Source organism: Siphateles boraxobius, unplaced genomic scaffold (assembly GCF_051911475.1).
Source record: "Siphateles boraxobius isolate OS27281-9 unplaced genomic scaffold, OSU_SipBor_1 9, whole genome shotgun sequence".
NCBI lineage: Eukaryota > Metazoa > Chordata > Actinopteri > Cypriniformes > Leuciscidae > Siphateles > Siphateles boraxobius.
Window position 1 is genome coordinate 4,172,656 of NW_027509219.1, and position 13,863 is coordinate 4,186,518.

The window sequence follows — 13,863 nt, forward strand, 5'->3', positions numbered from 1 at the left end:
AACGCAACTAATCATCTGTCAGTACATGTGTGTTTAATCATTGAAACTTTGGTTTGCCTAAACAAAGAAAAAATTATCAGTGTAACCGTTTCCTGCAATTTTGCACACATGCAATGAGTGTCCCGTTCTGTTGCATTTCGGTTCACTTTTTCGCCTCTCTCATCTTGAATAGCATTGCTGTTGGAATGCCACTGGCATCTAAATGTTTCAATGATCAATATTTCGTGGCATATTTTATTCAAGAGCAAGTGTTTCCCAGCATCTGGTTTAATTCTGCATGGACAGAGAGATGGACAGAGTTCTTAACACCAAAGCTGTGTCCATTTGTTTTGTGCTTTCATCCGCATATTTGATGACCACATATATTTTTCATGTGCCGTCACCATCTCATCCACTGCATGCTCCTCAAATGCATCCAGTTCCAATTTTTAGATTTGAGTTTGCGGGCTAACTGAGGGTCCCCTCCCCTCTCCACACCCCTGGCCCCCTCCCCCTCCCCCTTCCCCTTCCTGGTACAGGTGTATTGAGGAGGATGCAGGCCTATTAGATCTGGAACCTCTGGCTGGTTTCCCCAAAGGCCTGGAGTTCCATAAGGCTGGCGAGGAGCCCTATGACATTAAAGACATTTTTAGCCCCTCGGTAGAGTCGGAGGCGCTGAAAGAAACTCTTTTCAGGCAGGCTAAAACACAGGTATGTGACTGTACCTGCTCCAGAGAGCTTCTACTATGCCATGATGAGTCCATGTCTTACGTTCCGTTCCGTCGAGAGAAGGACAGACAGTTAAAGAGCATCTTATCAATATGGACAATATGAGTTTGGCCTTCAGGGTTCCCCAACCATTTGGTAGACTCTGTCAGAAAAGCCAATGGAAAACGGAAATAATGTAAATTAAATTGTATGTTTTGAGGAGTCAAGTTGATATTAAATATCTGATATTTGAGATCAAATTTTAATGAACAATAATAATATAATATTTTCTTATATTTTTTTCATGATATATATGTCAAAAGACAAAATAATTACATACAAGTTAAGGTTACTTTAAAATTGAGGTCATAGTGGTTAGACTAAAGTTTTGGAATTCATAATATAACTACTTGCAACTTTTGCATTACCTAATCATCGTCATTTTTATTTTGTTTTATACAGAACATTTTCAATGTTCAATGTTGATACAAATATTACCTGAATGATATTAACATAACTAACACTATTAGCTTTCTGTATCATTGCCTTGTATATGTAACTTTAAATTGTCTTCTGGTCTCAACATTTCATCTGGAGTTGTTACATGTCTTATATGTGATCGTTTTACTTTAATATTGTTTATTGGCAGGAAAATGTCTGATTTGGAATCCCTCATTATGTTTGTAGGGGTTATCTCCAATTGATATTGAATCATGTAATTAATTTTAGATTGTATTATAATGATTCCCAAAAAGTGATATGTTTTTAAACCCACATGCTGTTATTTTTTAGTTATTTTCCTTGGAACACAGAAAGATACGTTTTTGAGTATTCAATAAGCAGCTGAAAATAACAGCACATGGATTTGGAATGACAATAGATAAAAGATGATGTGCGTTTTGGTTCTGAGATGAAACTTTCCTTGTTTTCTTCATCCAGGCTTATGCAATGATGCTCTCTCTGTCTGAGAACGCCAATCTGCATTCATCCTCCCAGAACTCCTTGGATGCCTGGCTCAACATGGGAGGAGGGCCGTCGGAAACCAGCTCCTTTCACCCCCTCAACAACATCTGAGAACAAGAACAAGACAAAAATGAAATCAGAAGAGATGGAGGGAGAAAGGAGGAGATGGGAGAAGAGACCAACATGAAGACCAGCAATGCCACAGTTGATGAACCACCACTATGCGCATAAGTAGGAGAACGTACTGTTGAGTGAAACAGACACAGGAACCAATCATAGATGGGAGAGTTTTATTACACAGCATAAAAGCAAGAATGAAATCATCAAATCCCAGCCATACAGCGTCTTTCCTGTCTGCAACTAGCAACTATAGTGAGTTCTCTCCTCAGCAGCTGAATCAAGAGGATGCATTCGAAAGACTCTCAAATCACCTCTCCACCTCATTTTCAATTATATGCATTTCACAGAGACTGCTCTCAAGGGTTTTTTACCATGTTCTCGGAGAAGCCCAGGCCGGCTTGACTGGACAGGGTAGTTGATGTGTTTCTTCAATTGGAGATTTTAACCGTTTCTATACAGCATTCCATTCTCAAGTTGATTTTCTACAGCACTGTACCAAGGTTTCCTTTATAATTAACTCACAGCCGAAGTCTTACAGTAGATCATTAGTGTAGACATCAACACTGATTTCCAATGGCAATAGAAGCACTTAAGTCTAGCCCGCAACTAGCATGCTAACTTTCCCCCAAGGCTGACCGCAGTTTGCAAGCCACTGGCTCTAAAAGTCTATGCTGGAGGTCACCTTTGTGATTTTTGTTCGGCTGCTCAACAGTCAGATAAAAGCGGTCAAATCTTAATATGATATATCACGCAGCATGGTTGTTCATTTGTATAGCATCATCGTCATTGTAATTATTGTTGTTATGGTAAGTATTTGAGCTGTATACAGGCCTTTAGTCTCAACTGAACATTTGTTTTTAAGAGTTAAATTATTCTCCAGTGGGGCAATTGGAAAATCTTTTCTCCTTCTTGAATTCAGTAATATTATGATTTTTTTCTATGTGATTTGTTCCTTGGTAAACAGTATTGTTTCTTTTTGAGCACATCTGTGCTCAAATGTTAATATAATTATTTAGTGAAGGACCAAATTTGTACAATATTGTTGTATGATGTACAAACTAAGTTAACAGTTGGTAGCAGAGAGTGTTGTGTGCCAAATAACCCCCTTTTCTTTGACAATCATTTCTTTCCCAAGTGGTCGCCTCCACTGTTACTAGTTTTTTTTTTCTTCCTCTGTTGTTGCTACTTACATTGATGAGTGTTTGTCTTTTATTTATTTTTATTTTGATTGTTTTTTTTATTAATGAAAAAATGAAGAAAAAAAATGTTTTACCCACTTTTTTGAAGGAATGAAATTATTGAAATATCATGGAAATTCAGAAATGTTCAAGCTCTTTGTAGAAAAGAAAGTTGCCAAAATTTGAATTACAAAAGACTGTGTTTCCTTTATGAGCTCATAATCATGAAGTCTTGTTTATGATGCATCTGTTCAACCATTTAGAAATGTAGGCACTGCGTGATTTAAAAAAGAAACAAATAATTAAAATATCAGGTAACTCAAATAGAGGGGCATTATATTTCAACATTTTTACACATTGTATCACTCATAGTTCAGCATATTCATAAAAAAATGGATCAACAGTGTATCTCTGGGTTCAAATTGCATGTTTCCCATGTCCCATTATTTTGTCAGCTAGTCCTAAATATCATATCAAATTCTACATAATTCAAATGCTTAATATTGTTTGCATACCAAAAAAAGACTGGGATTGTGATTAAATGGTGAGCGGCAACGTTTAATGTTCACAAGAGCGTAGAGGTTTCTGAGAGATGCCCAAATCCATGAATACACATATGAGTCCTTATCCAACTTCTCTGAACTGTGAAACCATGCAGCGAATGAATCGTAAACAGCTGAATGCATATCATGAATGTATAGAGTAGATTTAATATGTAGGTTCAGTCAAACTTCATAAAGTTAACTTCTCTTGATTGAATGTCTTTTTGGTCAGGATTTCATACCTTTATACTTCCTCTCCTCACTTCTTTTTGGATGTTAAAAAGACTCTACGTTCTCTGGAATCAGCACTTAAATCAACACACCCCTGTCTACCTAAAACATACTTTCCTTTACATCTCAGCTCTTAACTTAGTACTGATTTTAACAACATGTTTCCAAGCAAGGCTGGTTTTAACAAGCACTTTAACTCATGGGTCAAACAGGCAATTTTATCAGAAGCTTTTGAATAAAACAGCATAGAATATCCAAGCGTTGCCAGAAAAGCTTCTCAGTTTTGAACATTTACGAATGTTCAGTTTTCACTGCGAACACAAACACAAGATTGATTCGACTCGCCTATTACAGGGAATCTGCTTGATAATGCGTTGTTTAAAAACTTGCAGCAGTCTTGTATTTGAATATACTAAAAGGTGGCACTATTACCCTGTTTCATACCGTATCTCCTCACTATATAATTTACTCAAATCCTTGAGTAAAAAGCCTGTGGGATGTAGGATTTCTAGGGATGTAATGGAATTATGAGTATGAAGTCATGTCACATACTACTGTACTTAACAAGCGCTGTAGGTGAAGAAATTGACCCACACTGTTAAAATCATCATGAAAATGGTCAAAAAATGAGCAATGCAGATCACCTTGGCCAACTGTTACATTGCAAACAAACGAATCATTTCAAAATCCATAAATAATGTGGTTTCTCTAAAAAAAAAAGTGTATATTATTTCAAAAAAATAGCATTGATATGTCCGAAAGTTCTTTTTAAACATGGGTTTGAAAATAGATGGTGCTTGTTTCATTTGGATATGAGTTGTATATTGCTTCTGTTATGTTTATTAAAAATATTGTGCATGACTTGTGTTTTAGAGGTCATAATGGTGTCCATTTGTGAAATGTGTATCTTAAATTAAAAAGAAAAAATAATAATAAAAAAAACAATGAATTTGTAGATGCACTTATTGTACATGTGGTTAGGTTAGTAGGTTTGACTTTAAGTCCTGTTTACTGCCTTAAATACTATGGGCAGATGGTTATTGAACTGAACAATATGCTTGTGGGAGAGAAATAATGACAAAATTTAAGGATTGTAGAATAATACTGAAAATTCTGAAATTCTGAAGTTCTTTTTTGATGCTTGTGATTACTGAAGATGTACTTTAGAGCAATTTCATGGAAAAGACATGATTCTGATGTTAATTCTGTAGAATAGATATGTATACCAAATGTAATCTTTCCAATGCTATGAAGAATTTATACATGAAATTGATATGCAATAAAAACCTGTGTGCTTTTTATATGAATGCTGTTTTTTTTCCCTTAATCCTGTAGATGTCATCCCTGAGGAAGACAGTTGAGAAAATGTCCACTGTGTGCAGAGCTGAAACAATGGTGACTTTGAAGAATTTCACTAAATTCACTTTTATGGGGTGTGATGTCACCAGAACCTCAAAGGCTAAGAGAATAAAGATTTCGTGTGTGCTCTATTCTGACTCACAGTATGTTCACCCTACCTCTGATTTAATGTGTGAAAAAGATATGTAATGTTTTTAGATTTTATGCTCATTTGGCAGTCCAGATAAGTGATAATTGATGTAGGTGTCGTGCAAGAACAGGTTTACAGAACATAACTATGTATTCTCTTAAGGGATTTATGACCCAAGAAGAACAGTGAGCATTTCAATTATTGCTCAATTACAATATTTACATATGAGTTTAACATGTTGATGGTGCTTGGTGATTTTACTAAATTTTTGATCAAATCAATGCAGCAGAACGTAATTCCTTTGCTGCGGCCTCCGAAGAAAACAAACAAACTGCTCTGACTGTCGAAACTGGCCAGAGCGCTCTAAATAAACTTTCAAGGCCCTTACGGGACAGAGTGGATGGAGTGCCTGTTCGCTTTCTGCGAGCAGCAGAGCTAACAGCGCTATCATCTAAATTCTGAACGGGTTGGAGAGCACCCCTTTTCGGCCTAAGGACCACCTTACTGCCGTTGGGGCTGAACTCAAGGCAGGAAGTTTCCACAGATAGAGCCTGTAAATCACCAACTCGCTTGACTGACGCTAGAGCCAACAAGAAGGCAGTTTTAAGTGAGTGGGACCGAAGGTCGTCATCTCGGGCTGCTCAAAGGGAGGGCCTCGGAGAGCCCTAAAGACTGTGTAGAGATCCCAAGATAGGGGCGGCGAGGATTCATCCTCCTGGCCCCTCTGAGAAACCTAACAACCAGGTTTTGTTTCCCAATTGATTGGCCAGAAACCGGGCTGTGGTTCGTCACAATGTCTGCCACATACACTTTGAGTATGGAAGGGATGTGCCTGATATCCAGCAGCTCTTGCAGAAATGTGAGAATAGTTATGATCTCGCATTTAGCAGGGTCTGATTTCCGAGCTAGGCACCAGCTAGAGAAAACGAGGGAAGTCTGATGGTTCCTGATGAGGAGCCAAACATGCAGGTCCCACAGCCAAGGGTTAGGGGTGCCAAATTGTCCCCTGCGCCTGAGAGAGAAGGTCCCTTGTCAGCGGTATTGGCCATGGGGTGCTGACAGCATCTGGATCAGTTCTGGGAACCAAGGCTGGTTCTGCCAGTGTGTTGCCAGCAGAAGAACTGAACATTTCTCGTCCCTGACCCGACCGATGAGCTGCGGGGGCAGGGCTACGGGAGGGAACGCGTAGAGGCACAGGCGAGGCTATCTCTTGGCCAGTGTGTCCATCTCCTTTGAGAAGAATGCCTGGAAGTGGGAATTCTCTTTCGTCACGATGAGATCTACATCTGTCTGACCAAAGGTGTGCCATATTGTGTCGACCGCCTAGGGGTGGAGTCTCCATTCCCCCAGTTGGAGGACCACCGAGTGGTAGCATTTCTGCTCCAATGTTCGAGGAGCCCACCACGTGAATCACCCTCACTGAGTGGAGGTTTGTTCGTTCGTGCCCATAAGAGAAGCCGGTTCGCCACTAGGCTGGCCATAGCTCGACCAATGGCTTGTGCGGTGGCTTGAGTAGCTCGCAGGACAGGTCAGTTGTGTTGCGCAGCTCTGGTCGGGTCCAGACTCGTCCATGTCATGGAGATGTTTGGGCTGATACACTTGAAGTACCGCCATGGTATGATTTATTCATAGTACCGCAGGGGCGGCTTGGCCGCAAGCAGTGAATGCCCTGGAGGCAAGCGCTGATGTGGTCCTGCAAGCCTTGGACGGAAGACTGGCCTTGTGACAGCTTCTTTCACTGGGGTAGCTTTGTGTATTCTTTTTCATCTGCGCAGTCGACTTTAGAGAGAGTAGCCAAAGAAGACTGGACGCGTGCCGAATACGGGAGTATACATGAGTTGGCTGTGGGAGGGCTTTTCTGGGGCAGACCAGTCTTAGCCAAGCTCTTCTACAGATTTTGAGAGGACTCGCAAAAGCCCTGTTAATCCTAGGCCACGTTTGGTCAGTCTCTTTGGGCGGCAGAGGGGCTGAGTCATGTTAGCCCACACAAACCACTCAAAGGCGGCTAGAGACACGGAGTCAAACTCATCATCAGACCCCCCAAATGAGACCATACCACTCGCGCCAGATGAGGGGGGTTGATCTTTGTGGGAAAAGAGGACAGGGGACTCGCCGCGCTGAGTTATGAAACTCCATTATGAAAAAGGCCCAACAGAGATTGTACTTTCTTTGTCAACTAAAAAGTTTAATCTGCCACAGGTGCAGATGACACAGTTTTACTCAGCTGTTATTGGGTCAGTTCTGTGCACTTCTATAACTGTTTGGTTTGGGTCAGCCAGCAAATCAGAATTAAGAAGACTGCAACGGACTGTTAGGACAGCTGAAAGGATAATTGGTATGCACCTACCCAACTTTCAGGATTTGTACATGTCCAAAGTGACGAAACTGGCAGGTAACATCATCACAGACACCCTCTCACACCGGCCACAACCTGTTTGCACTTCTTCCCTTAGACAGATCTCTGTGCACTAGAACATAAGCATAAAAACAGCTTTTCCTCCATGCTATCTCAAGCTTAAACAATTAACACAGCAATTACTTCCTCTTTCTATCATTCATACCTAATTCATACTTGAGATGAGGCAATAATTAGATATAAATTAGATGTAAATATTTTTTATACCGCTGTATATACAACATAATGCACAAATCTGTACATAAGTCTTCTGTCCCAGATGTATACCACTTTATTATTATTATTACTATTATTTTCTTTCTTAGTCTTACTTCTTTAAATGTTCTTTCTATTAGTGTCATATATGTAAGCATGCATGCAAGTATGTACCCAGAGCTCCTGAAAATCCACAAAAAAATCTCTTGTGTGTTTGCGCACACTTGGCGAATAAAGCTCATTCTGATTCTGATTCTTATGTGTTTAATTAGATTAAATCAATCATTTGTAAAGATTACTTTCAGAAATCTGAACCTTGTTTAGGCAGACTGAAAAGTTTGTAACAAAAACAGAGGAAAATGTCATTACCTTTCCCTCTGCTTCAAATGTATATGTATACAACCCATTCATATCATGATTAAAATCCATGTACTGTATGATGGGGTCATTGTCAGTGTCTGTATAGCAAACACAAGGAAAGTTTACAATTGTCAACCACTAGATGGCGCTTTACTTAATTTTACACCACCTCGTTTGGTTTGTTCGGTCTTCATTTGCACCTATTCACCTTTGAGACCTTTTTAAGTTATGTTTGTAATTATTTATCGGCAGATTCTACAAAAAAAAAAATATTGCACGAGAAAAGCCACATTAATAAACAACCTTCAAACAAACTGGTTTAACAAACCGTTTTGTCAGTCTGGCGGGTAAAATATTTGCATATGAAAGCCATGTGTGCATTCTGTGCATTCATTTATAATGTGTAGCCTACGCTGACACTATTCATACAAAAAAGGAGTCATTTATTTTTGTAAACCATTAACAAGAGATTTACTCTTGATGGGATTTACTAATGGACTGCATGTGAGGAAGAGTAGTTGCACTTGTGGTTTATTTAATTATGTATTTATTTATTTTCCGTGCACTTCAGTTGTGCTTATGGAGTCTTAAAACATTTTCTTTTGGTTATTTTGAATAATGTCTGGGTTTTTTACAAGTTGGTTTTCATTTTTAACCTTTTTCTCTGTACATTTCCCTTTATAGTTGTCAATTCAAATGAAAAGGAGTATAAATATTTTCCAAATTGTTCATTTATAATAGGCCTATATTGCACGTGTAACCTAAAGACCTTAACTTATCTCGTTGCCTTATTGGGTTCTGTTTTATAAAAATATTTAAGATTTTTTTTTTTTTTTTTTACTTAAATCAAATTATTGGTAACTCAACTTAACAGACCATTAGGTCCTAGTTAAATTGCAAATGTCTATTAATCTTTTTTAATGGGCCTATTTTAAATATTATTTCACATATATAAATTTGTCTCTAAGCCTTATAGTAGTGTTTGATAATGTCTTAACAAGTGTTAAAGTGTCTACGTTTTATTAACACATACTGTCTAGTTTTATTTTAGTCCAGAAAAGAGTATGAAACGTAGTAGCCTATACAGTACAATCGGTAACATTTCCGTTGCAAAACATGCGTAGGCCTTATTTATTTCCTTTCATTTTCCCAATTAATTATGTTTATGAATAGTTTGTTTAAACGAATAGGGATGAATAAAATCGTGGAGATCGAGCGCAAGAAAAACAACAGTGCGCTCGATAGAATAAAATCACACGATACACAAACAAAATGCAATGACTCGAATATTCTGTCCTGGTCTCTACCTTCACCATTTCTCTTTAACCCTGTCATTAAAACTACGTCACATATTGCACATCAAAGAAGAGCAGAGACACGGACACGATGAGATTATTCTCAGGAAAAGAAGACCGTTAAATAATGATGTTATAGCGTTTGATTTGGATTTTCACCCAAGAAACTTCAGTTCCAGTGGTTTAGAATACAGTGTAATCTCATGTCATCTCTGGAGTACATGAAAAAGGATTGTTTTGCGTCTGGGACTCTGTCATCGGCCTCTCTGAAAGGCACTTTAACTAAAATCAACAGCCGGAGGCATAAAGCTCGAAAGAAGATCCCACCCCAAAAGAAAGACGAGCCAGAAGCAGAATGTGACTTTTGCAGGTAATGCACAATTTCAGTGTTTATTTACAAAGAATAGGCTTTGTAAATTTGTTTTTTGAGTAGCAATTTAGTTGAATCATTAATATGTATTTAATGGATATATGTGTTGTCAATTTAACTATGATAGTTCATATTAATATGGTTTGTAGCATGTTGTTTTATTTTTTATTACATAAAACAAATAGCCTACCCTTTTGAGTTTAAAGCAACCAAATAAATGATTTATTGAATTACCTTATAACACATTAACAAACAGGGTGCATAATATGTATTATTTGGCTTAATTTTATTTCAAGTTTTTGATATTGGACACTTAAGTTACATTTTAAATGAAGGAATTTATTTTTAGAGATGATAAAATAAAATACTGCTAGAGCTTTTCGTAGAACTAACATTCTGAGCCTTTATTTGTGATATACATTTAATGAGTTGGTGTTAATTCTTCTGCAGGTGTCCTTGCAGAGTAATGACTGTAGTCAATATAACAATGGACATAGAATTGGAATAACTGGCATTAAATTGGAATTTCATAACTTAATGAACTGAACTGAACCAATACTGAACTGATTTCAGATGAAAAATGACAGTATTGTCTTTTGAGAGCTGCTTTACTGCATAATTTGAATTGGTTTAATATTTGATGAAGTTTGCATCATAGATGCTTTTATTTTCCTATTTTATAACCGTGAAGCACTTTGAAACAATATATATTGTATATATATATATATATATATATATATATATATATATATATATATATATATATATATATATATATACACACTGAATAAATAACCTGGGTCGTCGTGATTTTGCCAAGTAAGACATTATATGTTTTTATTTTTATTTACCTTGATTTAACCAGGAAAAAAAAGTCAAATTAAAAATGTATTTTTATGGGTTTCCAGGCCAAGATAGGCAGCCGAGTTTGCATACACAATTACACAAAAAGTTGCAACATAAAACCAACATAAAACATAAACAAGTTAAAAAAAAAAAACGTTTAGATACCATTAATTCAGGTTATGTAGTAAAATTTTAAAATGACTATAAAACACCAAGTTTTTTAGCTTAATCTCAGTCTGAAGAAGATTCCAATCCGAGGTGGCAGCATATTCGAAGGAAGTTTGACCAAGCTCCGTTCTGACAAGGGGGACAAAAAGATTTTAACTTGATTGCGAGCGTAATGAGTTATTTCCAGGCAATCTCCGTTGAATAAAACAACAAAATAAGAGGGCAAATAACCCAATATGGCTTTATATATCAATAAATACCAGTGCATTTGTTTTGGAATATTCAACGAAGGCCAAGTTACTCTTTTGTATAGTTCACAATGGTGTGTTTAAAATTTACAATCAGTTATAAATCCCAGAGCACCATGGTTCAGAGCATCCAGAGAGGCAAGAAGGTAAGAGGGAGCATGCTGATACATTACATCCCCATGATCAAAAACCAGTAAAAAAGTAGCGAACACTAATTTCTTCCTCACATCAAATGAATGTGTTTTTGCCTCAAATAATTAATTTGTAAACAAAAACATGATGTGTTATCGATAGTGTGCGCTGACACTTATACAATCTGACTCCCCTGAGAACCCATTTTCTGAAGAAATTTTAGTTTGAGAATAGCATGCATTTTTTTCAACATTCAAGACCAGCTTCAAAGCACAAAACCAATTTTGGATGATATCAAAAGCAGATTGCTGCTTAGTGGGAACTGGACAATAAATAATAGTATCATCTGCTTAAATATTAAACCTTGCATTATCAATATTAAAGTCTAAATGTATATATGTACTGAATAATAGCGCCCCCGACACATATCCTTGAGGGACTCTCTTAACAACCTCCAGGATCTGACTGAATACCTTCCATCTGTACACATTGAGTTCTTTGGGAATGGAGGGAATGGAGAAGTCTCGACGGTACGTTGCTTGAGAGCCCAATCATCTTCGAGTGTAACTAAACGAGCCAATGGACATTGGCAGGCGAGATTTGCATCACAAACCATGCCCCGCGAAGCAGGTAAATAAGGAAGCCCTCAAATCTATCCCATTCACGTTTTCATGCCCATGACCCGGCCGCTCAGGGGTCGTACAGCAATTGTGGCAATGTGGCAATGACGTCTCCGTTCTCTCTTTCAGGGGGTTATAATAGTAACCTAGATGTTCCCTTTCAGTTGGTCACGTTTGACATCACGTGGGAATGTACCGACGAATTGGGATCCCTAATAAAGTGCCACTATTGCTGCCCCTTCCAGTGCCCTGCGTAAGCCACCATCTCCCCCCGCACCTTTCAGGGGTGGACAAAAGGACAGGGCTTTACACAGAGAGCATCAATCACTGCTGTTACATCTAACCTGCTCAGTGAGAGCATTGGATAACACTGGGGAAGCTTGCCCTTCGCAAGGGGAAGGGAACGCTGCGGAAGCCACATCCTGCCTATAGGGAGGTGTCATGTGGAGGTTACGCATATGGACTGGCCAAGGGAGCAGTGCAACATATGGAAGTCTCGGGGGTAGCTCTAGCACAGTTAGGCTCCTCATGACCGGCTACTGGTAGCAAGTACATGGGAGGACACTGGATCTATACAGAGATTATAGAATCTCACAAACGGTGTTAGGTGTCGCCCAGCCCCCAGCTCTACAGATATCAATCTGCGAGGTACAATGTGCCAGCACCCAGTAGGAAACAACACTCCGTAGAGTGGACTCTCAGCCATAGGAGGAACTGCTCGCCTTGATAAGCCAAGACGATGGCATCCAGTGAGCCAACCTCTGCTTGGAGACAGCCTTTCCCTTCTGCTGGTGTCCGAAACACACAAAAAGCTGGTCTGAGTTCCTGAAGGGCAGCACTTGCAGGTTCACCAACTGGTGCCTGAAAGGTGGGAGGGAACCTTGGACACATATCCAGGCACGATTTCTTCGACTGAAAATGCCTGCAGGTCCCCTAACCTCTTGACTGAAGCTAGCGCAGTCAGGAGCACTGTCTTAAAATATATAATTTTATAGGAACCCGTGATCAGTTCGTGCTTTTACAGGGACTTGCCATCTATTGTATCATGACATATACTTTCAGGGTGGAGGGAGACAGCCTTCGCTCCAGCCCTTCTTGTAGGAAGGAAAGCACATCTCTGACCGGACATCCCCGGGGGTTTTCTGAGTGAGAAGAGCAAAACTTGACGAACAGGTTCCACTTCAGAGCATAAGCATAAGCCCCGGGTCCAGCTGTGTGCCAGCGGTTGGGGCCTGCCATGATCTGGAAATCTCTTCATGCACTTCCGGGAAGAATGGCACTGGGCTTGGGCGCTGATGGTCAGTGTGTGCCACCCCGAGAAACCAATCATCCGACCTCGAGGACAAGGTGGAGGCGTCCGAAGGGGGGTAGCGCAGCCGAGTCTTCATCCCAGAGGACACTAGCCCACCCTCAGATGCAGCGATCAGCATCTGATCCTCCGCCGGAGCCCCGAATTAACTGCTAGGTCCCCCATGAGAAGGACCAGCAATCTCCCTCAGAAGCTCCACATTTTGCAATGCGCTAGAGGAGTGAGCGGGCCATGGAGATTGACTCGGCAGCTGGGGCATCACTGTGGCTATTCACCAAAGTAGCCCTGTTCTGAACACCAGAAGAGTAACTAGATCGGGGCATAACAGAGGGGACTCTACCTTTTTGCAGCACCACAATGGTCATCTTCCCGCAGTAGGTGCATTACTCATCCACAAACGCTAGCTCAGCGTGCTTTAAGCCCAAACACGTGAGGCAGTGATCGTGACTGTCAGACGGAGCCAGGTAACGACCTCATCTGGAAACACACGGACGAAATTACAGACATCTTTAAAAAGAGACAGTGTCACACCCGTGCTGCTCTTTTAGGTAAATTACACTTTTTAAAGAGCTGAAGCGCACAGGGGAACTGGCCACCACAGAGACTAAGCTGGAATATAAAGTGCAGCCTGCAGCTTTGATTGAGATCTGTGATCTAGTAATGCTCTTTTAGAAAGCCGAATAAACAGCAGGAA

At 39.5% G+C, this 13,863-nt stretch overlaps 1 protein-coding gene across 20 annotated transcripts in view; it reads left to right on the forward strand.

The window, feature by feature from the left end:
* The window catches only part of prdm16 (PR domain containing 16), a 252,325-nt gene extending 247,303 nt beyond the window's left edge, over positions 1-5,022 (forward strand). For 14 of the 20 annotated variants that reach the window (XM_077223733.1, XM_077223734.1, XM_077223742.1 and 11 more), the window contains 2 exons: positions 519-690; positions 1,627-5,022. In XM_077223733.1, coding sequence (XP_077079848.1) covers positions 519-690; positions 1,627-1,761 — 307 coding nt within the window. In that variant the 3' untranslated portion in view covers positions 1,762-5,022. The remainder of the gene's footprint in view (positions 1-518; positions 691-1,626) is intronic. The other 6 variants (XM_077223748.1, XM_077223749.1, XM_077223750.1 and 3 more) reach the window with 1 other exon arrangement.
* Positions 5,023-13,863: the final 8,841 nt, after the last annotated feature.